The sequence below is a fragment of the Mugil cephalus genome, chromosome 3 (genome assembly GCF_022458985.1).
Source record: "Mugil cephalus isolate CIBA_MC_2020 chromosome 3, CIBA_Mcephalus_1.1, whole genome shotgun sequence".
Classification (NCBI taxonomy): domain Eukaryota; kingdom Metazoa; phylum Chordata; class Actinopteri; order Mugiliformes; family Mugilidae; genus Mugil; species Mugil cephalus.
This window is the reverse complement of record NC_061772.1, coordinates 10,721,994-10,745,025: the sequence shown is the minus strand read 5'-3', so window position 1 is coordinate 10,745,025 and position 23,032 is coordinate 10,721,994. Positions and strand designations below refer to the sequence as shown.

The following is a 23,032-nucleotide window of genomic DNA, read 5'->3' as shown; positions in this document are numbered from 1 at the left end:
GGCAATAAAGTATGAATCTGCATCTGAATCACTCACTCTCTCTTCCCTCCTTCCACTTGTCCTTCATCTCACTCACACTATCTCTCAGACAGAATATGTGAACTAACTTGTTTCAGAAATGATTGTTAACTTTGACTCCTGACACAGAAGCATCTCCTCCACCAGGGTGTTGCTGTGTCAGGAGTGACATGTTCTCATCATAATCATGACGCATTAAAATCTAATAAACAAGTACAACATCCTCCAGTTGGCTGTTGCTGTACATACATATAAAATAACTCAGTTCATGGGGGTTTCTACATGTAACAGCAGCATTAGTCAGTAGAGACACTCTCAGATCACACACATCAGAGCTCATTCACTGACTAATGCTGAAGACCACTGCTCTACAATAAAGCTTATTAAAGTGTATTAAAAGGATTGATGTTTGTAACAGTGATACCTTATTGACTTCAGTGACCTGCTGTTATCACCCCTAATGTTTCAGGTTCAGCCTGTCAGTGTTTAAATAGAAAGGTTTGATGAGACCAAATCAGAGTTTAATGGTATAATTAGAATAGTCTGGTGTCCACGAGTCAGTAAATTATTATAATTTTCTAAAAAAAAAATGCCCTACACTCACTTACCAAAACACTCTTGTGAAACAAATGCATTCTACTGAATCAGTCCTGCTCTAAATATTGGCTTCACACGAAAATTATAGTATAAGTGCCTGAGACAGTTGTTGGTTCAACTGTGTTTACATATTGGAGGCTGTGGCTTTTAGTACTAGTGAGCTGTATGGTGTTGTACTGACACATCAGTTCAGAATGATCACACAGTTAAATTATCACCTTTCTAAAGCTGAACATGTTGAGTCATGGAGGAGGATGTAGTGTAGGATTATAATATTAGAATGTATCAGTTTTCACGTGTACCTAATGAAGTGGCAAGCGAGGGTACATCCGATTTGTCCCGTCCTTTCCTCCTCCAATGATACCAATGCAATAAGCATATTTAGTTAAAGATCAGCTGGTAGTTTTACTTATTTATTTGCCTAAAAAAATTCCTGGTGTTCTACTAGTAAGTTAAGGTTCGTTTGCTTGTTTTAAAAATTCCGCAGTAGCTCTGAAAATATTCTGCTCAAAGACTGAAGTCACAAGAGTAAACACAACAAGACTCGGTTTTGTGATTTCATTTATTTTTATTAGCTTAAATGAATCAGGGTAACAACTGTTTAACAAGTGTTTTAATAATCAAAGACTCTCTCACACACACAAAGAGACACAGGCAGTGTCCTCATGCGTAATACTGAAGGTTGGCCTTCTTCTTGGCTTGGACCTCCAGGATTCCCTCCATGTAATCCTCATGGTTGAGCTCCGTGGCCTCGCGGCGCAGCGCGATCATGCCGGCCTCCACACACACAGCTTTGCACTGGGCTCCGTTGAAGTCGTCGGTGCAGCGGGCCAGCTCCTCGTAGTTGACGTCGGGACTGACGTTCATCTTGCGCGAGTGAATCTGCATGATGCGAGCTCTGGCCTCTTCGTTTGGCATGGGGAACTCGATCTTCCTGTCCAGGCGACCTGAACGGAGCAGCGCGGGGTCCAAGATGTCCACTCTGTTGGTAGCAGCAATCACCTACGAAATGTGCACAGTATTACTGTAGCTAAACTCAGTCATCGCAATGCATAACAACACTTTAGACTTCTGCAGCAAAGAAGGAGTTTGGGAAGACTATTTGTATTATTAACTACATCATCAATTGTGTCCTAATTTTTGATGTAAAATGTCTACATTTAGTTTATATAAGTTAATTTAGGCTACATTCAGTGTAACATGATATGTTTTGAGTTTTTGTTTGTTTACAGACGCATCCTCACAATCTTCATGTCTGCTAGTATCAAAAACACTGCATTACAACTTCATGAACTCCTCTTTATAATCACTGGAGGTGGTCAGCATGGTTATAAATGTTCTACATTAAGATGAATGGTGTCTTAAACAGGTTTATTAGTGGCAGCATCTTTACCTTGACCTGCATGTTGGGCTGAAATCCATCCAGCTGGTTGAGGAGCTCCAGCATGGTCCTCTGTACCTCTCTGTCTCCTGCCTTCTCGCTGTCAAACCTCTTGGTTCCGATGGCGTCCAGCTCGTCGATGAAGATGATGGATGGGGCTTTCTCTTTGGCCAGAGCAAAGGCATCTCTCACCAGCTTGGCTCCGTCTCCGATGAACATCTGGACCAGCTGTGGACCGGCCAGCTTCAGGAAGGTGGCTTTGGTCTGAGCGGCGCAGGCCCTGGCCAGGAGGGTCTTTCCAGTGCCGGGGGGTCCGTACATCAGGACCCCTTTAGGTGGCTGGATGCCCAGGTTTTCAAACTTCTCTTTGTGGTTCATGGGCAAGACGATGGCCTCCACCAGCTCCTGGATCTGCTTGTCCAGACCCCCGATGTCGCTGTACTGCTCCGTGGGGCGCTCGTCCACCTCCATGGCTTTGACTCTGGAGTCGTACTCGGTGGGCAAGGTCTCCAGGATCAGGTAGGAGTCTTTGTTGACACCTACCAGGTCCCCGGGCTTCAGCTTCTCGGCGTCTACCAGCCCGATCACCGGCAGGAAGTATGTCTGTCGAGTGGAGGTTTTAATGACGGCGCACTTTCCTTTTCTCTGCGAGTCCAGGTCCACGTTAGCCCCGTCCTCCTCCTGGTCGTTGGGGTCCACATCCAACAGCTCGATCACATTAGACACCAGGTACGGCAGGGTTTTGTTCACCTTTATCTTCTCCGTGTTTTCTTTGATTTTATCTTTCATCGCCTGCAGCTCGTGGGTCACCCTCAGCACCTCGCTCTTCATTATCTTTATCTCGCTGTCGAGGAGACGAGTCCGCTGGACAATCTCCTCTGTGGACATTTTTAACACTTCTTCGCCGATCCCATCCTCCACTTCGTCCCAAACTGATTTGTCACTCAGCGACGCCATCTTCGATCTGCTCTGACTGTGACCTGTGACACGGCGGAAGATAAAGGCTCCGCATCCGGAAGTGGACGAGGACACTCGTGAGCGCCGAAGACCAGTGGACAGAGGGGTAACAGGATGAGACGGAGCTGAATTCACCTAGTTTGTGCACCGTTTCTAACTGCGAGAGTGTAAGTCGGACACCAATGACAAAGTTACTGCAGCATCTTATCACATAAAGTCACTTATTTTCCCCGTGGCAACAGTTTAGCTCACGGCGGAGGGTTAGCGGCTGTTGCTAACATTAGCACTGCGGCTAACTGCTAGCCGGTGTGTTTGTGTTTCATTTTGAAGGATGCCACTAAGTCCGACTTGACGACTAATGTGGTAAAGACAGCATTGCTAGCCACACTGAGCATAATTGCATGTTTAAATGTCTTGTTAATTGGACCTTGTAGGAAATGCGATTAGCAGAAAGTGAATGTGTTGGCGCCACCACTGCACGGAGTGGTTTTCATTTATTTGCATGTCTTTCACTCGACTTGGAGTTCAAATGGAGACAACTCGGAGTTAATTAAGTGTTTGAGTAAACCGTGGTGTCTTTCATGTTTTCAGGTAACACTCAGCTGACGGGGATACGAAACGAGAAGAGGGTGTTTCTGCTGCAGAGTCTGGTCCTGTGTGGTTCTTGTTGTTTGTTTGTTTTTTATTTTAAAATCGACCCTAGACCCGCTGCTTTCAGACACCTGCTGTCTGCAGTCTGCAGTCATCTAGTCTGTGGCTGCCTGCTCCTTGGTGGCAGCTGAAAACATGGACCAGAACAACAGTATACCTGCCTTCCAGGGGCTGGCTTCCCCCCAGGTAACATTTCTCTTTTATAGTTAAGACATTTTAAACCCCCCTTTGCTGACAGGCTCATAACTCCCTGTAGCAGCCTTGTGTATCCAGGTTTGATCATGTCTATCATCATTTATCTCTGGTCTTGTATCTCCCGCCATTTGTGCTTTTATTGTTTGTTTTTTTCATCAGTTGATACTGACAATTCACATGGACCATGTGTGATCGTTCGCTCAGTGAAATGAGTTTACTGTTGACTGTCACATACAGGAACTGCATGAATTCACTGAAGGAGAACGCTGATCAAAGTTTAACTGTTCTCCTCATGTCTTGCAGATAATGGTTTTTATTTCATGAAATAAACCTCATAAAATGTGTCTACACTGGTTTAAAACAGACTATTACATTTCTCCTCTTTTACAAGCTACAGCCTTTGCATGTACTGCAAAATGCTGTGTTTCGAAAGGTCTAGAGTTGTTAAAGTAATTTCATGTAGAGCATTACTTTCCAGAGCGCCACTGTTTATGTGAGAAGTAGCTGTGCTGCTTGAACCTGACAGTCGTTAAACTGTTCAACAATCAGTTAAAACATTAGTGAAATTCAATGTTTTATTTCGTTTTTGTAAAATAAAAAAAAAAATTACCTTTCTTCTTCATTTCTGCTTGATTATAACGCTGTGTCCTCCTGCAGGGTGCCATGACCCCAGTCATGCCAATCTTCAGTCCAATGATGCCGTACGGCTCTGGCCTGACACCGCAGCCAGTTCAGACCACAAACAGTCTGTCTATACTGGAGGAACAACAGAGGCAACAACAACAGGCACAACAAGCACAACAAGCACAGCAAGCCAACACAGGTACGGCACAAATCATGGCTCCTGATGTTAGATTAGATTAGATTAGATAATACTTTACGCTGTCAGATGAATCTTAATATGTATCACTCATGTTTTTAAGATGAGTCTTACCAGAAGACATCATGTGATTTAGAAACTACCCTCTGTCTGTGTTGTGCGTGGCACATGGAATAAGCAAAAACAGTTTTATACTTGGATCTACTTATCCCGTATTGATGTCAAGGTTCTGCTACTTTGTGCTTCCACTTTAGTACATGTTAAAGGTTATTAAGGTAGCTTTTACACCACTACATGATGGCTTAAGTAAGTTAGTTTGCAGATTTAGGTTCAGTCTACATATATAGTTAAAAAATATACTGTAGTTAAAAAAGTAAAACATGTCATAAGACTATACATATCACTCTCCCGATGGTTCGGAGCTTGTTTTTTTTTTTTTTTTTCTGTGACTGGGTATCTATGCCATTTAGTTACATCCTCCTGAATATGGACTAAAACTGCTGTCCAAACTTTTTTTTATAATGGCCAATAAAACCTCCATAAATCTCGAACAAGGGGGAAAAAAACAAATTAAAGCGTAGAGAGAAAAAAAAACTTAAAACTCTTAAACACACCACACGTCATAGAGATGCCAATTTGCATGGGATTAAGATCACGTATGTACTTTCTCTTCTCATCAGGCCTTCCAGGGACATCGGGGCAGACCCCTCAACTTTTCCATTCTCAGGCAGTAGCAGGCTCGACCACGACAGCGCTGCCAGGGAACACCCCGCTCTACAACACCCCACTCACCCCCATGACCCCCGTCACACCGGCCACACCCGCCTCAGAAAGCTCTGGCATAGTGCCACAGTTACAGTATGTTTCAAGCATTGTCGGAATATCACTTTATACCTTTTTATTCATTTTATTTTATAACCTTTGTCCATGGTTACTGTTAAAATGTTTACCTTACTGCTTAACCTTCCTGGAGGGAATCGCATGCATTTACCAAAGTTGTGTTCAAGGTGGATTTAAATTTATTTAGAGCCCAAGTTGACAATGACTACCTCAAGGTGTCTTTGTGTAATTTCTTTTGTTTGTTTTTGCCTCTGCACAGAGTAAACTACATTGCCTCCCAGCTAAACTTCATTCTGACCTACACAAAAGTACATCTTGTACTCCGTTTTTTAACATGTGCTTTTCTTATACCCTTTTCAATCAGGAACATAGTATCTACTGTAAATCTGGGCTGTAAACTGGACTTGAAGACCATCGCGCTGAGAGCCAGGAATGCTGAGTACAACCCAAAGGTGAGATTACTACACACTACAACTGATCAATTGTATATCGCTCAACAGTGTGGCTTTTCTGGAAGCAACAGCCTCAACATTTACAAACATAAGTATGAAGATTTAGTTTCTTCAACATATAGACCAGAACAATACACGTTGACCTTAAATACTGATGGTTACCAGGGATCAGGAGTCCTCATATGTTTTTTTTTTCTGTGTAAAACCTTTACTTCAACCCAAAAACACTGGATTACCATGTAGACATTAGAAGCACAGGTATTTTATAAAATGTCTCTACTTTTAGCGTTTCGCTGCCGTCATCATGAGAATACGAGAGCCCAGAACCACTGCTCTCATCTTCAGCTCTGGAAAGATGGTCTGCACTGGAGCTAAGAGGTCAGCGGTTATCATAAACAGATTGTCTTCATAAATTTGTCTTTGGTGCCAACTGGAACCTCCACTTTCTTACCCATGTGCTCTCCTTGATATTTGGCTTCTTTCTGCCTCTCACTTCCAGTGAAGAGCAGTCGAGGTTAGCAGCTAGAAAATACGCACGTGTGGTGCAGAAGCTCGGTTTTCCTGCCAAGTTCCTGGACTTCAAGATCCAGAACATGGTGGGCAGTTGTGATGTGAAGTTTCCCATTCGTCTGGAAGGATTGGTCCTGACACATCAGCAGTTTAGCAGGTAGTTTAAGTTTGTTTTGATCAGTCTGAAAGTTCAGATAAACCTGTCACATCAGGGGCAAAGCACCTACAGGAGTTTGTCTTAACCTGAAAATAGTTTTTAATGATTTCAGGCTGTTTTCCTTCAACTAAAGTAAAGTGACTTGTGTTTTGCAGCTATGAGCCAGAGCTGTTTCCAGGACTGATTTACAGAATGATCAAACCCAGAATCGTCCTACTCATCTTCGTGTCTGGGAAAGTCGTACTCACAGGTAATTATCGTAGCAAAACTGACAAGACTATTTCTCAATAACCTGTCATGGATTGGAAACTGATGCTGTTCCTAAATTTAGATTCCACAGGTATTTCCAGTGCAGTTGATTGTAGTTACTGATTATCTGTGTTTGGTTTTTAGGTGCCAAGGTGAGAGCAGAGATCTACGAGGCTTTTGAAAATATATACCCCATCTTGAAAGGCTTCCGCAAGACGACGTAGAACCTGCAGCTCCTCCTCGTATCAACCCTGTCCCTTTTTACTTACTTTTTTTAAGATTCACATCGAAGTGTGTCGACTTTTGCAAGTGAACTGCTGTAAGGATGACACGTCAACCCTTTTTTACTTTTTGCCCCCCTTCATTTTTTTTTTTTTTTACCATTATTATTTTTCCCCCCTGACCACCCCTGGTGGTTTATATAGAACACAAGCATTTCCATTTATTTCCATTTTTTTCCTGTCCTAATCACATCCTTAATTGTAAATAAGACTGTAAGAGAATGTAAAAAATGCTTATTAGAAGAGATATGGTCCATCTGAGACTGTTCTGGTTTTATTTTAAGCAGCTTAAAATAGTTTTGTACTTGACATTTTTATTAATTGTTTGCTCAGTCTCAAGTTTTATCGGGTCATGTCCAAATCTGTCAGCGAGAGAAAGGCTGTTGATCACGAAGCCATCCGAAGGTGGATGTAGTTAAATCGATCCAAGTCCTACAACCAAAAGTCGCCATCAGGTTGTTGGTTGGTTCTTCAAAGTGTAGCTTCCTGAAGTGTTTCTACTTTGGCAGAGTGGAGTCAGTCTAAAATCATTTCTATTGAAACAGAAGACATGTTTTATTTCAGAAAAGACTATTTTAATGGTTAAACTTGTGTGTGTATATATATTTTTTATTTTTAACTGTAAGTCAGTGACTCCGAGCTTGAAAGAGAGGCTCTGTTACTTTTTGGTAAAAGGATTTCCGGTAAGAAGAGCAACGAGAATCAAGCACTGAGAGGTGAATGAAGGCACCGTTGGTCCTAAGTAAAGAAGAGGCTGCCTACTTTATCCTAAGTTCATATCTAGCACTAAACAACTGTACGATGGCAGATAATCTATGCATCTCTTTGCCATGTATATGTAGTGTTAAGTTTTCCTATGATTTTCTTATTTCAAAGATTTCTTTTGAAGAATTATTTTTGAGCGTTTTGTCCTGTTGTCCTTGCTGTATCACACGCACTTGTCCAAAAATGACTTCACAGTTGTTTAAATTCTGGTCACGTTTCTCCAATTAGACATTTTTGGTTCGTCAAATCTAAACGCTTCTTATGAAATTGTTAATGTGCTGCACTGTGCATTAATAAATATGTACATACTGGCTCTTAAGTTGAAGCTGCTTCTTTTGCTGCATTCACAGTTGCTAAACATTTTATAGAAACATTTTCTGTCTTGAAATAGATTGAATTGAGCCAATATACCTGTGGCTTCTGTAGAGACAAAGGCACAATATTGTACATTAAAGTAAAGGCAGAAACAGTTTAGACTCATCCACACCAATAGCCCCCTGCTTTACACCAAATCTGAGTGTAAGATATTAATTTGCTCTGTGGGCTACATCTCTTGTCATTTATTTGGACAATTAACCTGGTAAAACAGTACTTTCTGAAAAAAACTGTCTTGAAAACAAATTTTTCTGATTAGACTGGATTTTAGCTGGTCTGTCTTGATCTGGTATGACCGGTAGCAAAATTGCAACAAATGGTGGCAAACGTGGAGATACTGATGTGGCAGTTTGTTGACTAAATGGCTCATTAAATGTTATTTTTTTATATGTATGTGCATTGTATCCTTGTGTAGATCACTATTTTGCCTTGTTAAAAATTGTGGCATTGCTCTTTAAACTGTTTGCTAAATTAGTGACGAGATGATTTTTTTAAAAACTTTTTCTTTTATTTACAGTGTTTCGGGTATTGCAGTCATCTCTTGATATAACTGACAGTTAAAAAGGAAAAACAAAAAGACACGATAGATTCATGTTGAGACAGTTTTGTAATGATACCTTTGTGAGCAGGAAAGGGTCATCAGCATATTTAGTTTTGCTAATTTTAGTTTTGCTAATTGTTAGCTCCAACCATCCTACTGCGTAATCTGTATGTAGCGCTGTAAGTAGCCACATACAGGTGGTCACAGGACACATTATTCCAACCTGCATATCAAAGTTTCTAAAGATAACTCGTGTTGAGATATTTGGCTAAGATCATCCAGACTGTAAAAATCAGCCATACGAAAACATCCAGAGTTAAAAAACTGTCAGCACCAGACAGATGTTTCACAGCAGGGAAAACTCAGGTGAAGCAGCTTTGACATTAAACAATGGTACAGATTCTATCAATTGACCCATGACACTGAGCCACAGAGATAAAGACGACCGTCTCTGAAACTGACTCATCAAATGGCGTCACTTATTACGGATTCACCCGTTCTCCTGCTGAGACGAGCCACACGGGTCTGTTAGGCGTGTTCAATCTGCGTGAGCTGATCTGAGCTGAAGTCCTGCTTCCAGATGAACTCGGGGCAGTACTGGTCGTCATGGTTACAGCTCGCAGAGCACGTGTAGATGACCAGAGTCCCCCAGTCGATACTGGCTCCTGTCGAGTCCACGCAAAGACTGTTCAACAGTTGGGGCATCACCTACACACAAACACACAAAATTATAACATGTATGAGACACACGATGTGCAACAACGTGACAGAAAAATGATCCAGCAACGCTCAAAGTGATTCCTATTCCTACTGATTCCTGATTGGTATTGGTTTGGGCATTTTTGTAAAATGAGCTGTAATCAGAGAAAACTTATTCTACTTTAGGCTGCAGTCTTATGTTTTTCTCCTTGCAGAAGCACGTGAACACTAAGAAATAGAGACAACACTCCGATGAAAAGCAAAGAGCTCAGAACGTAAGATCAGAGTTTAATAAGCAGCGATTACCTGAAACTCAAACGTCCTCTTGGCGCCACAGGTGCATGGTGGGATATCTTGATCAGAAGGAGTGTGCTGAGAAGAGACCCACAAGGGAGATCCCCCTCTACTGTAACGCACCACCTGTTCAACACAAACCCCTGTGAGATGGGCACAGAGGAAGACGTCTGTGTGGACTCGGTGTGGTGTTGAGTTGAGTTGTTTTTACCTGGTGTGGTTCTGGTGCGATTCGCTTTTTAAACCGCTGGAACACTTTGTTGTCTTCAGTCTCGTGCATAGCCATCTCCTCCAGGTCTGTCTCTGCCAGGCCTAACAGAGAACAACAAGTACTGTCATGGCTGGATGTTTGGAGAGACTGAGATAGTCTGACACAGCACATTATTTATTCAGTTTAATACAGTGAATAACTTTATGTGACCAGTGTTGTCAGATGTTACTGTAAAACTCACTGTCTGCTAAAGAGGGACAATCGACACTCCTCTGAGCACTGTCCCCTTCCTCATCATTTTCTTCTCCTGCCTCCTTGGCGTCTTTCTCTTCCTCCTCAGGCTCAGTGACGAGCTCAGACTCAGGAAAGAGTAGAGGCGAGGTTGCGACAATGGACGCTCCTGGACACAGAGAAAAAACAGATTCAACCTTCCTTGTATCAGTGTAGAACTGCTGCATGGAGGGTAAATACACACAGACACACATCCAGTGCGTGACACACACCTGGGCTGCAGCACTCCTTCTTGTGAGAGTGTTTCCAGTGGAGCGTCTGGTGCTGTTTACCACAGTATGTCACGGTGTGACAGCGGGAGCAGGCTTTGTTGCCGGGGCAACCGCAAACCCAGCACAGCTTGACTCCAGAGACGGACAACAGGCTCTGGTCGTCCTCGTGGTCACTGGGAGGTTCATCCTCTGAAGAAAATCAGACAAAAACGAAACAAAGTCGATGGATTATTTATGACTGTAGATGAGTAGAAGTGATTCTATCTATACGGCAAATATGTGGCCCTATAAACATTAAGATTACTCTCATCAGACGCAGCACAGTGTAAGAGTTATTTACAACACGTGCACAAACCTGGAGGGGGGTCATAGGGGTAGAACTCATTCCTCCTGGGCAGCTGACTTCTGAAAACTGATATGAAGAAGGGAAACTGTCAGAATACCTGCGATGATCTCTTGTAACACAACAGAACAAACAGGGCGTGCTAACAAGCTGTTGCCAACAAGGAACATAATAGATCCCAAACATTAAAAACTTGATGGCTCCAGGTACCTTTCATACAGCGGCTGTCGTTGCGTGTGTAGCACTCGGGAGTTTTGCAGCAGAACAGAAAGAGCGTTCTGTGGAAACTTCTGTCCTGTCCGGATATCGGTGCATACACCTGCAGCAGAGATGGACAGAGCATAACTACACAGAACAGTCAGACTGAGAACTGACACCACAACATAGCAAAAGTTTGATGATAAACAAAATCCAAGATGAGTGAACTGAAGTTTGATCACTTAGTATTCATGGTTATATAAATCATAATGTAGATTGGGCTGACATGAAAATATGTGGAACATTATGCATTAAATTATAACTATAAATAACTATAAATTTTCAATATGTCCAGAAGTCTCATACGTATCAGTAAAGGAAACGTTGCTATTAGTTATTCCACAACCGGCAGTTTTGGGAACTTTTAGTGAAGATGTGTGACACTGTGTTGTTTTTCTCTCTGCTTTACATGAATAAAGAGGTCAGGTGAGCTCACCCCCTCTCCCTCTGTCTTCCCGGGCACTGACCTGCAGCAGGAAAGCCATGGGCAGCCGGCATATCTCACACTCCAGCCCGGCCGGGGAGGGCAGGCCTCTCTGGCTGAGCCACGCCGGCTTCCCCCCGACTTTGCTGGGGAACTGCGGGGACCGAAGCCGCCACGGCTCCGCCTCCTCCAGGAAACCCAGGTCTACCTCCGCCGATGACATATCTGTGTCGCTGGTTATTTGACCGACTTTAATAATTCAATTACGCTAGAAAATGTAGAGCACACGTGAGAAATCCTCTTCATCTGTCATAACCTGATGATCACAACACACGCTGATACAGTATCGAAATCCGTCCGGGAGGAAACAACCACCGATCTTTTGTTCCGCGGTCCTCGCAACTCTTACACTAGTAGTAAGAATAACTCATATAATATCATAGGTTATATCATTTATATGATGTGTAATATAAGTTGTTACTTGAAGAGCCTTTTTTCAAATTTATAGCTGCATACAGTATTTTAAAAAGGCGTAATTATTCCGCAATGGGATTTAGCTCATTGTGTCCACCAGATAGCGCAAATGTACTGTTGTTATCTATAAAAACTTTTATTCTACTAGTTTTCTGTGATTTATCGTTTAGAAAGTACATCGGTACTTTTACAGTCGTACGACTGTAGTTGTATTTTGCTGAATTATTTCCATCTTATGATTGATTAATTCAGAAGGCTTGTTGTACCTTTTGCTTTGACAGATGGCTTTACTTATTGGTATAGTTATTTAGTAAGATTATTAAACAGAATGGACGTTTATAAATTAAATCTACCCAATAACGATATGATAATAAAAAAGAGTAGTATACTTCAAAAAGCCATACACATGATCACAAATAGTAAAAGTAAAAAGTAGTAAAAGAGTAAAAGTTTTAAAAATGCGTTTGTGTTTAGTTTGTTTTTGACTTTATTCCAGGAATGAGTCATGTAATAGGTGATAAGATGTGGTATGTGATCTACAGGAACAAACTCTGCTGGTGAGATAAGACAAAAAGATATGAAGATAACACCAAAAAATGTGGAAAAGTGAACCAAGATGCCATACAACACTGCAAACACTTTGTGTAAAATAAACTTGAGAAAAAAAAACTTTACGAAAACAACAATTAGAAGATAAGTTAATGGTACTTGACAATAACAGAGAATTATTGTGGTATTTGTTTTCTTTCTTTGTCATCTCTTTCTTTCTTCTTTCTTTTGGGGCTATTTTTATTTTATTATCAGAACTACGAGGAACACCACTATGTACATTTTTATGTATAAAATATATGTGTACAGTTGTATCCTTCAGTAGTAGTGTGTATTCATTGTATAGTTAAAAAAAAAATTAAACTTGTAGATTCTGTACATATATATATAGCTATACCCTTTGCTCCCCAAAAGAGTGTGTTAAGAGATTGATGTCCTTCCTACAGCCAGGATAACCACACAATGCACACACACATATACATACATACACACACACACACACACACACACACACGCACACACTGTGATGTCACTGAGGGGAGTGTGGGACGGGTCTGTCCGTGGGACGAGTGGACGGACTCAGACAGTAACAGGCGGACAACGGGGGTCGGGTCTCTGCTCTTTGACTTTGACGTTAATAATTAAAACTTGGATGAACCATGAAACCAGATCGGACGCCGTTTCAGTTTTGCGCTACGTCGGGCGAGCAGCGGTCCAAAGTTTAGTAGTTTAACCATGGAGACTAGAAAGAAGCGGACACCGAGTCATTTACCGACCCTCTCCGGAGGCTGGCAGACGGAGGAAGAATGAAGGCTGGTCCCCAGTAGGACCCGAGCTCTCCTCCAGCTTCATGTCACCCTCCTCTCCGTGTCAGATGCCTGCACGGGGCGATGGGGGCTACAAGCCGGCACCTGTGTCCCCCGCTCCGCCTGTCCCGCCGAGGAGGGTCCGGAGCCGGGACAGGGGCTCCGGCAGGACGCGGCGGTCCGGGGCAGGGTCAGCGGGAACCGGTGCAGCGGAGAGGCGGGTGAAGTGTGTGCTGGTGGGGGACGGAGCGGTGGGGAAAACCAGCCTGGTGGTCAGCTACACCACGAACGGTTATCCCACCGAGTACGTCCCGACTGCGTTTGACAACTTCTCAGGTAAAGGATGGAGGTGGAAGAGACACGGTAGTTATGGATGTGATATCAACAAGTCTGATCTGGATAAAACTGAATCTGTTATCAAATCTATTCGTTTATAAATATTTGACTGTTATTTGAAGAACATTTTAAAGCTGCTAAATATGTCAGTGATGGATCAGCTGCGATTGAGTTTATTTATAACTTTAAGAGTAAAAAAAAATCTATTTTGTGCTGGTAGGAAAATATCACCAGTTTATGAATTAAACATTTACTTGACTTGATACATTTTCTTTAGCCAGAAAAAAAGACATTCATTTTAAAGTTTGCTGTGTCGTCAGCCTTTTCATTCCCAAATTCATGTTGATATATTACGAGACTAAATCCACACACATGATTGTTACTGACGTTAGAGTTGTGTGTATTTGTGTGTAGCGGTGGTATCAGTGGATGGGCAACCGGTCAAACTACAACTCTGTGACACAGCTGGACAGGTCAGTGATCTCAGCACACACCCACGCACACACACGCACACACATGAAGCAGCATTTCCTGTTGTTGTATTCATGCTGTACATAATGCCTCTGACGGGAAATGATCCTTTCTTTCTTTCTTTCTTTCTTTCTTTCTTTCTTTAGTAGAATCAGGAAACACATTTTTTTCCCTTCTTGTCTTAATTTGATCAGTGAAAATGAGGAGCTACGTCAGAAACAGGAAAATAAATAGAGGTGTACTGGAATCAAAATGGGTTGCTACACTCTCCTATCTTCAGGTTTTAATAGATAATAGGAATGGGAATTAAAACCGGTCATCAAACAAAATAAGTCTGGTCTAACTGGCCTCAGTTTTTCTTTTGTTTTTGTTTTTCTTGTTAATCAGCTATTTCTGTCTGGTTGGTCTTTCCTTGGAAAAACACTCTGCTCTGACACACAGGACGGATGCATTATGTCTGCATTTGCACCAGCCAAGGTTTGCCTGGAAAGGATAGCGGAAGATCTATATCATTGGAATGACTAAAACTGGTTAGACACCATCAAAACATGGCTTCAAAAAGTCCCCATGCATTTTTTTTAATTTTTTTTTTATTTTTTACTAACAACGAAAGGCAGCTTGTGGACTAATGTGTACTGAGCTTATGGTCAAGGATAAGTCAAGTGTGTCATGCATTAACTTGTGAATGCAAAAGGTCACACACATAAATAGAAAATCAACATGATCATCGTGGCGATTGCCTGTCCACAGATATGATGACCAAGTAAATGGGAGGATCACAGGGGGAGGAAGGACTGAGCTGGAGATCAAGGCAAATGCTGAAAGACAGGGAGGAGACACCTTACAAGTCTTCATGGTCTATTGTCTATAAATAAATAGATCTCTCAATAGTGCTAGATTAAACATGTAGCTCTCTTACGCACAGAAAAAGATCAAGAGAGGTCTCAGTAGTTGTCCTTCCTGCTCCTCTGGTGGGACTGAATCTGAATTTGTTCAGTTGCTTCCTCTTCTTGAAATATTTATCATCCCACTTTTCCTCCTGTCTCCCTCTCCACTGTCCTCTTCTGCTAGAACATACAGGACTCAGAGTTTGTTGTAGATTACTGTTCATGCTTCACTGGTGACACCCTCTGTTTATCTGAAGGATTATTGAGTTTTAACACTCACGGTGGACACTTGCTTTCTTTCCCAATCTTTCCAGGATGAGTTTGACAAGCTGCGTCCGCTGTGTTACACCAGTGCAGACGTGTTCCTGCTGTGCTTCAGCGTGGTCAGTCCCGCCTCCTTCCAGAACGTTCCTGAGAAGTGGGTTCCTGAGATTCGGAAACACGCCCCCTTCGCTCCGCTCGTCCTTGTGGGGACGCAGTGTGACCTTCGAGAGGATGTCAAGGTGGAGTTTTAGCCCAGTGGTCACCATGCGTCAAATCCGACGATTAGTTTCTAATTCTGATCAGTTCGTGTCACGTTAACGAATGAGACCTTCTACTGGAAGCCTCGGTATAGATGCTATTTTGTTAGATTATATCACAAAATATGAATACGGATAAGTGTCTCCTACATTTTGTCCCCACCCATTGATATCAGCAGGGACAGAAACATGGGAACACTTCCTGTACAGAAGCTCTAGATGGAGGATTGCTCAAAGGCAGAAAGTACTCCAAAACGAAAAACATTAAATGTGCTTCTTTCTTATCTCCTTCACTAATGCTTTGGTAAAAAGTCATCTGAGAATGTATATAACAAACATACTGATGCTTCCTGTCTGCAGGTTCTTATTGACCTGGCAAAATACAGAGAGCGGCCTGTGGACCCAGTGGACGCCCGGGACTGTGCGATGGAGATCGGAGCGGTCGCCTACATGGAGTGCTCCTCTCTGACCCAAAAAAATCTCAAGGAAGTATTTGACACGGCCATACTGGCCAGCCTGCAGAGCTACAATTCCCACAAGCACTCGAGAGGGAAACAAAAGCATCGGAAAAAGCAAAGGCAGACACCGGACAAGATGAAGAGCTTATCAAAGTCATGGTGGAGAAGGTACTGCTGTGTGGCCTAGAGCAGACCTGAGACGGGCCTTTCGCTGGTGTCTCCGATTGACTCTGATCCTTTGAGTTCTGGTCAGGGATCAGCTTGGTCCGTGTGGACCGAAGTTTGGTTTTCTTTTTAAAGGAGCCTGATACACGGCCTCAACTGGACTGGACTGGTTGAGAACCAAGACTTTCACGGATGTAAAATGCTTTTGTTCTTGTTGTGAACAGGATCTACTACTGAGCCTTTACAGGAGAAGGTGCTTCTGTGTCTCCTGGAATTAAACTGGTGTAAACCAGTACTTTTGTGGGACTAACAGAAGATGTGATAGTATTGTTTAGGATTTGAACAGGAACTTGGAAACGTACTCTGGAGTTCTGGTAAAACCATTCCTAGTCTGTTATGGATTCACGCGGCCTTTATGCAGAGTATAATAATGGTTTATTATTGGTGACCTAAATGCTTCCAATCGTCATTTTTCTAACTTCTAACTTTAGTCTGGCTTCAGATACCCATGATTAGAAAGAACTGCTGACAGAAATAGAGCGTCCCTCAGAGCAGACTTTGTCATTTTGGATTTTCCGACCCAGACACGATCACCGGGCATAACTAAAGCCAGAACAAATGCATGCCGTGGTTAATTTTAGAGCTGTTTTTGTAGCTGTGACCATTGTTATTCTAATGAAAGAACATGCTGTTTTGGCACCTGTAGCGTTAGTCGGTAACCTGAATCATACACCTTTTATTTTAAACTTGAACTGAGCAATTTATTGAGTCAGCGCCTGCTCAGATTTTAGTGTGGGACTATGTCTGGTGAGGTGAAGGCTTTGGTTTGGGTCGTATCATGTCTGATCTGAAACAAAACTAATATCAACGCTTTTTCCCCATGAGGGTAAAAAAAGACAATAAAAAAATCAGGCCAATGAAACAAATCTTAGTTCAAAATATCTTCAACGAATAATACCAAACAGCACATCAAGACAATCTGAATATCCATCTGATAATAACATCAGCATTGTTCTGCAACAGCAAGTTGTATTTATCCACGGTCACGGTATCCACGGTGACCTACTTTGCTTTCCATTTGTAGCTGTGGTTATTTATCATCCCCATCCATCCTGCATTAATAAGGAAATGACTGACGAGGCAGTGAGGCTGGAGTGGGACCAGTGTGGTTTGGTAGAATATAAATCTTTGGTGGTGGTCTGTCGTCTGTCTGGAGCTGACCTTAATGGGACTAAAAATGCCCTCCGCATTTTGTCTTCGCATGAAACTCAGTCTCAAACTGAGAAAACAGACATTTTAATCTTAAGTATTCTGACACAGACGAGAACAAGTAATCCAGGTTTAAGATACTTGTGCTGCTTGATGTGAGTTTGATTTATTTTATTTTTCCTGACACGTAAGCAGCATTACGCATAAGAACTTAACACAAGAATTAACACAACCAAGTGCTCAGCGTGGACTCACTTATTCGTGTAAATCTGCAGGAGGAATATAATCTGAACAAACTGAATCCCAGTTTATATTTTAGCCCTCCAAAGCAATGTATGTGTTTAAGACTGTGAAGGTTGAATCATGTTTTGTCATGAGCTATGGTTTGATGCATCACGTTTGCTTTCCTGCATTTGTCTTTATGTATAATCTTCATGTTGAATTGTGATGGAAACCATCATTCGACATCTGTCGTTCTGCACCCTTTAACGCCACAGAGGCTACCGTTACGGTGTCTCTTGTGTAATTGTACTGATTCTTCTGTTAGTACTGTAGCTTGCCCCCCGCTGGAATAGATGAGGCCTTATATGTTGCAAAGCAGAATAAAAATAACTGAAAGCAAAATGTGAGGCTGTTAAACACTGAGCTGCCACGCCTTCCTTTGCATCTTGTAGTTACCCATGATATCTTTTATTTCTCTACAGTGCCTGAACAACTAACTGGCTCTTTGTATTAGACTCACTAAAAGGCAAAGTAAAGCTTGCAGCACAGACTCAATGCAGATCTGGCATCATTTTGTGCTTACACAACTTTATTAGACATAAATACAACAAAAAAAACAGTCCTCTCCTTTTTTAGCCCAGGGACAAGTGATGCTTTTATCTGACTCTTGACCTGAAGTTTAAAAGACAAGCTGGAGGGTGTTTAATTAAGTATATCCCGGGCTAAGGGTGAGAGATGTGTTGTTTTCTAAAAGAATGACAGTTTGCCTGCAGCTATGGAAGCTCTAGCTGACGGCCGTGACTCCCCATCACGTGTGGGGTGATGAGCAAGTTGATGCTTTGTCCCTAAAAGTTAACTAACATCACACTTTATAGTGCCTGGTTCAAAGTGAGTTCTCTGCTGGTGTGAAATGGAGTGAGCTGTGGTGTGCCCAAGAAATTTACTGAATAATTTTAATTACTGAGTTAAGTAACATGTTCATTGTAACGTCTGGCAAACTTTAAAAATTTAAGTTAGATTTGCACATTTCTCTTTTGTTGAATATAATCACCCAATAATCACTCTCTTTTAAATGTTTCTATTAATCTATACTGAATGCAGACAGCAGAGACGTTCAGTGTCCGAGACAGATCTGAGAACTTTACTCACGTCTGCTAAAAAGTGTTTGGTCGCGTTGAGCTCGGGTCTCAGAGTAAATCCGTGACTCCCGGTTTGAAGGCTGGGTGTGACTGGGTCCATTTGGTAGTTTTCTGCTGAAGATGTTACAGCTGTGTCTGAATGGGCTCACTGTGTCCATGTCTCACTCTTGATAGCAAAAGCATTGTTTCTTGCAGAGGAAAAAGACATAATAGCTTGCTTGTCTTGCTGTTTGTGTGTAGTCTCGGCCAACGGTGGAATTAAGTAGGCTAAAGGTCACGCAGACTCTTATGATAGCTGGCATTTCCTCTGTCAGGTTTTATCTACTTACATGCAAGACCCACGGAGAGCAGTTATTTTCCCATCACAGTAATTTTGAACGCAGCATGCGATCATTTATTGCTACATGAATGATGCCTTTGTCATTCAGAGAGTCAGTCACATAGAGAATATTTTACATGTTTTTGACCGGAGGAGGATGAATAATCTTTGTTTTGGATATTTATCTACCCTTTAACACCTGATAAATTAGCATGCTGTAATGCTGTAAATAATCCTGTAATACAAAAGTGTTTTGTATCTGAACAAACAAAAGCCATTCATGTGACAGTTGATATTTACTGGATGTTAGATGCTATAATATATATAATACTGTAGAGACGAGTCCGTTAAAGGGGTTAATTTGCTACTTTTTTTATGTGGCTATCCAGTGTTGATGAAATGTATTCAGTCGAAGCAATAGAATAAATTCCTCCCTAGGTGCCATGTTTACAGGAAAAGACTGAAATTTGTGAGTTGCCTTCACGAGCCAGGGTGAAAACAAGAGTAGAGCCAAAAGCAGAGGTGACTAAAATACCTCCCTGTAAGACTGAAACGCTGTCTAAGCTAAAAAAGAAGCTACGCAAACAGTGCAAACCTGTTACATCACCTGTAGCTGTTAATGTGTTGGACAAACGTCGCGTTACAGAACAGAAACTTCTCACTCTGTGATCGACGTCTCTCTTCGTCCTGCCTGGTCGTGTTTTCCAGTTTATCTTTGGGATCTTTAAGACGGTCACCTCTGTCCCGCTACACATATCCACATCCATAAGCTGGACAGATGTAGAAAAGGTTGAAAATCTGAACGCTCATGTGACCCACATTAAATGTGTGTTGCCAGAGGTTAGTCTCACACTGACGTGTGCACCCTGTATGACAGATGTTTGGCTTTGTAATGTAGAACAGATGGAACTCAGAAAGTGAACAGTTGACAGTCAGAGAAGAGACATGGTGGGGACTTTCCGTTAGGTAGAGGACTGTGCAGGCATTTTGATAAAAGTAAGACAGAAGTATCTGGGATCTTAAACTCTGGTGTTGGAGGGTGGAAGTACAAAGTGTATAAATAACACCCTCGTGGCTATGGTTGATGTCTCCATATAACTGGATAAAAGAGAGTTTTAACATGTTTGTACTAGCAAATGAGTTATATGTCCATCCAACTATCCAAAGTCGGGCTATACCGTGAAACTGGCCTCTGTGTGCAGTAAGCAAATCAGTTTATACACATTTAGACTTAACCGGGAATAAAATTCCCACACTGGCCCGATTCATGACAAGTACAGAGTAGTATAAGATTTGATTTTATTGAGGTTGATACCCCCAAAAGCACACCTGAGCTCACTCACATGAGACACCAGCTGAGAGCTTCTCTTAGGAACCCGAGCCCTTCAGCCTGCATGAAGCATTGCTCTGTTTTCATTTCCCCTGCATGTAAAAACATTGTAACAGATAATGTGCTGCTGCAATCTGCTCACACTGAACTCTCTGTGTAAAAGCGTAGGAGTCAGTTAAAGGAGGATGTGTTTGTACAGACGTTTTATACCCTGAGAAATAAAGATTATTTGGTATAATATGAGCTGAGTCGTGTTGATTTTGAGGTCCGGTGCTCAGTGGTGGGACTGGGAGTGTGTGTGTTTAAATATAACTCCTGGATGTATGTTATCACTTACCTCCACCATGACATGACAGCCTGCAGACTGTAAACAAGAACATGGCGTCATTTTCAGGTGAGTGCCGGGGTTTGTTTGCAGTGTTCGTATAGTTCTGTCTTTTTGTCTTCAGGTTTTAATGAATTGTGACCAAACAGTACGTCTTCAGTCTCAGCCCCTTTATTTTCAGCACAATGCATGGCTCGTGGTTGTTGTCACGGGCGTCTAGAAATATTCTTTCACGCTGTTGAGGCCCGGGTCATGTTTTGGAGTTGCACAGCTTGCTTTGTGATAACCAAGTGCAGCAACCATGCTGTGCTCAGCTGATGAACATCAGAAGAGAGGAGATGAAACGTTAGTGATGTTTGAGGGCACAGAGAAACACACACACACACACACACACACAAAACGCCCTCAGAAAGTCATCCAACTTCAGACTGGATCATTGTAAACACACGCTCTGCTTCCAGGCCCTCATGGTTATGCAAGAGCTTTATTTTGAAGGCAGTCATGTGACATTTTGGTTCGAGGTCTGTCTTCTGTCCTGCAGGCAGTGTGTGCCCCGATGTAGCTCTCACTGGCAAAGCAGCTCTGCTCGGCTCTGCTCTGCTCTACCTGACAGCGCAGCTAGTGACTAACAAGAAGTCCGACTTTGTCCCCGTTTGATCAAACTGGTCTGTGACTTAGGCAGCGCCAGGCTTCCGTTGGATGACATTACTCGGCTCCTGATTCAAATTACGGCTTGTTTTCCAAAAAAATGTAATAATCAAGAATTGAATTCTGATGTGAAAACAATAGCTGTGGGAAGCCTTTTTATTTGCAATCAAAACCTCAAAGGCTGGCAACAGATCATCGTGTTATAACGCAGTCAAAATGTGACAAAATATTCCCTTGAATGGGCCACGGACCTAATCAAGTCACTCCGAGAGTCAAGGCTGCTGCCAGCGTAATTACATGTATCAGATCAGAAGGGTTTCCGAAGCTTTGTGACGGTTCATTACATCACATGGCTCAGGGGTTTTTTCATTTGACATTTGTGTCCACAAATGTCCACAAATGTCCCCTCTGTCCGCTCAGGTTTCATTCAGACATCAGGTTATTATATTGCAATTTTATGCATTGAGTGATGTTACTTCATAACACTGGTGTTTTATTATTATGGTGGTATTCATACATGGAACAAGAGAGAGGGAAAGGTTTTACAGCCTCATATGTACACACGCACGCACACACACAGCAGCTGTCTACACACATTAATGGAGTTCATAGCTTATTAGGAAAGTGGAGATTGTGTTTCAGCACTGATGTCACTCTGGCTCCCCTTTATGTTATGCAACACACAACCACACACATACACACACTGCCTATGAAATTATAAAACGCTTGCAGCTTTCTTGCGTGTGTGCGTGCGAGTGTGTGTGTGTGTTTGTGTGTGTGTCTCTGTGTGTGTTCAAAGGAGAAACAGCAGTTAGGCAAAAGTGAAGAAAACAACATTAGAGGAGCGACAGATGGGGAGGAGGAGGGAGTAAAACACTAGCAGATAAATAAATAATGTTATAGAAAGTGACAGCTGGACAGAGAAACAAAAAACTTGATAGAAAACATCTCCGGCTGAACAGACCCAACTGGATGCTGGTGCACTGAGTTTAAAGTGGCAGCAGTTTCACTCACAGGTCCTCTCTGTCTCCTCACAGTCACACTGTCTAGGTCACACTGTGGAGTCGCAGGGAATCTAGTTAGTATTAAGATTCCTCTAAAGCTTAGATGCTGCTGAGGGATTGTGTGTGAAAACAAAATTATTTCAAGAAAGTCAGTGCTTATCATGTGTCCTATTCTTTCAAGTAAACATAACCTCACTTAGCATCAATCATGTCTACTCACTGACTCCCAAACTTATGTTCTTCATTAAGATTCTTGGAAAGCAGTTTTCAGTTCTAGTTCAAGCAGAGAAAGAAATATGGTGCACCTGTACTTTCAAGATCCTCCTCAGAGCTCGACAACTATAATTTGTCTCGTATTGTGGATTGTCACCCTGAATAAAATTCAATGAACTCCTGAAGTATTCCCCTGTAATCTTTCAATGAACCTGCTGCATGAATACGCTTTATCTCTGTCCATTCAGCATCTGCTCTCATGCAAACACACGTTTTCCCTTCCGTTCATTCCTTATCACTTTGTTTCTGTCTCCATGTTTACCTGACAAACACACACTCTCGCTCTTGTCTTGGTGCCTCTGAGTCGTCTTGCATGTGTGTGTTTTCTCTGAATTACCCGGTGACAAGGTCTAAGAGTGTATTTGTGATTGTATA

General features: G+C 42.2%; 4 protein-coding genes across 4 annotated transcripts; 2 read left to right on the top strand and 2 right to left on the bottom strand.

The window, feature by feature from the left end:
* Positions 1–1,163: 1,163 nt before the first annotated feature.
* psmc3 (proteasome 26S subunit, ATPase 3) lies at positions 1,164–2,990 on the bottom strand. Its single transcript, XM_047580697.1, has 2 exons — positions 2,009–2,990; positions 1,164–1,617 (listed from the first exon to the last, which is right to left on the bottom strand). Exons 1-2 carry the CDS (start codon positions 2,951–2,953, stop codon positions 1,279–1,281), a joined length of 1,284 nt encoding a protein of 427 aa, XP_047436653.1. The 5' UTR covers positions 2,954–2,990; the 3' UTR covers positions 1,164–1,278.
* On the top strand, positions 2,983–8,192 carry LOC125005376 (TATA box binding protein). Its single transcript, XM_047580699.1, has 9 exons — positions 2,983–3,120; positions 3,545–3,790; positions 4,457–4,622; positions 5,300–5,477; positions 5,824–5,911; positions 6,198–6,289; positions 6,411–6,578; positions 6,734–6,828; positions 6,972–8,192. The coding sequence occupies exons 2-9, from the start codon at positions 3,740–3,742 to the stop codon at positions 7,049–7,051; spliced, it is 918 nt and encodes a 305-aa protein (XP_047436655.1). The 5' UTR covers positions 2,983–3,120; positions 3,545–3,739; the 3' UTR covers positions 7,052–8,192.
* Positions 7,287–11,869, bottom strand: pdcd2 (programmed cell death 2). The gene is made up of 8 exons (XM_047580698.1): positions 11,565–11,869; positions 11,050–11,158; positions 10,852–10,908; positions 10,497–10,685; positions 10,235–10,393; positions 9,994–10,094; positions 9,795–9,908; positions 7,287–9,497 (listed from the first exon to the last, which is right to left on the bottom strand). Exons 1-8 carry the CDS (start codon positions 11,742–11,744, stop codon positions 9,318–9,320), a joined length of 1,089 nt encoding a protein of 362 aa, XP_047436654.1. The 5' UTR covers positions 11,745–11,869; the 3' UTR covers positions 7,287–9,317.
* Positions 11,870–13,099: 1,230 nt separating this feature from the next.
* Positions 13,100–20,647, top strand: rhoua (ras homolog family member Ua). The gene is made up of 4 exons (XM_047580700.1): positions 13,100–13,686; positions 14,101–14,159; positions 15,359–15,547; positions 15,926–20,647. Exons 1-4 carry the CDS (start codon positions 13,395–13,397, stop codon positions 16,208–16,210), a joined length of 825 nt encoding a protein of 274 aa, XP_047436656.1. The 5' UTR covers positions 13,100–13,394; the 3' UTR covers positions 16,211–20,647.
* Positions 20,648–23,032: the final 2,385 nt, after the last annotated feature.

What these genes read in the sequence shown, in the direction of transcription:
- psmc3 (XM_047580697.1), bottom strand. Translation starts at nt 2,953, where the DNA reads ATGGCGTCGCTGAGTGACAAATCAGTTTGGGACGAAGTGGAGGATGGG. An exon ending in AGCCCAACATGCAGGTCAAG is followed by an intron (nt 1,618 to 2,008) that starts GTAAAGATGCTG and finishes CACATTTCGTAG; the next exon opens with GTGATTGCTGCTACCAACAG.
- LOC125005376 (XM_047580699.1), top strand. Translation starts at nt 3,740, where the DNA reads ATGGACCAGAACAACAGTATACCTGCCTTCCAGGGGCTGGCTTCCCCC. An exon ending in AGGGGCTGGCTTCCCCCCAG is followed by an intron (nt 3,791 to 4,456) that starts GTAACATTTCTC and finishes GTCCTCCTGCAG; the next exon opens with GGTGCCATGACCCCAGTCAT. An exon ending in ATGCTGAGTACAACCCAAAG is followed by an intron (nt 5,912 to 6,197) that starts GTGAGATTACTA and finishes CTCTACTTTTAG; the next exon opens with CGTTTCGCTGCCGTCATCAT.
- pdcd2 (XM_047580698.1), bottom strand. Translation starts at nt 11,744, where the DNA reads ATGTCATCGGCGGAGGTAGACCTGGGTTTCCTGGAGGAGGCGGAGCCG. An exon ending in TCGCACCAGAACCACACCAG is followed by an intron (nt 9,909 to 9,993) that starts GTAAAAACAACT and finishes TGTGTTGAACAG; the next exon opens with GTGGTGCGTTACAGTAGAGG. An exon ending in AGAGGACGTTTGAGTTTCAG is followed by an intron (nt 9,498 to 9,794) that starts GTAATCGCTGCT and finishes GTTTGTGTGTAG; the next exon opens with GTGATGCCCCAACTGTTGAA.
- rhoua (XM_047580700.1), top strand. Translation starts at nt 13,395, where the DNA reads ATGTCACCCTCCTCTCCGTGTCAGATGCCTGCACGGGGCGATGGGGGC. An exon ending in TGCGTTTGACAACTTCTCAG is followed by an intron (nt 13,687 to 14,100) that starts GTAAAGGATGGA and finishes ATTTGTGTGTAG; the next exon opens with CGGTGGTATCAGTGGATGGG. An exon ending in TCTGTGACACAGCTGGACAG is followed by an intron (nt 14,160 to 15,358) that starts GTCAGTGATCTC and finishes CAATCTTTCCAG; the next exon opens with GATGAGTTTGACAAGCTGCG.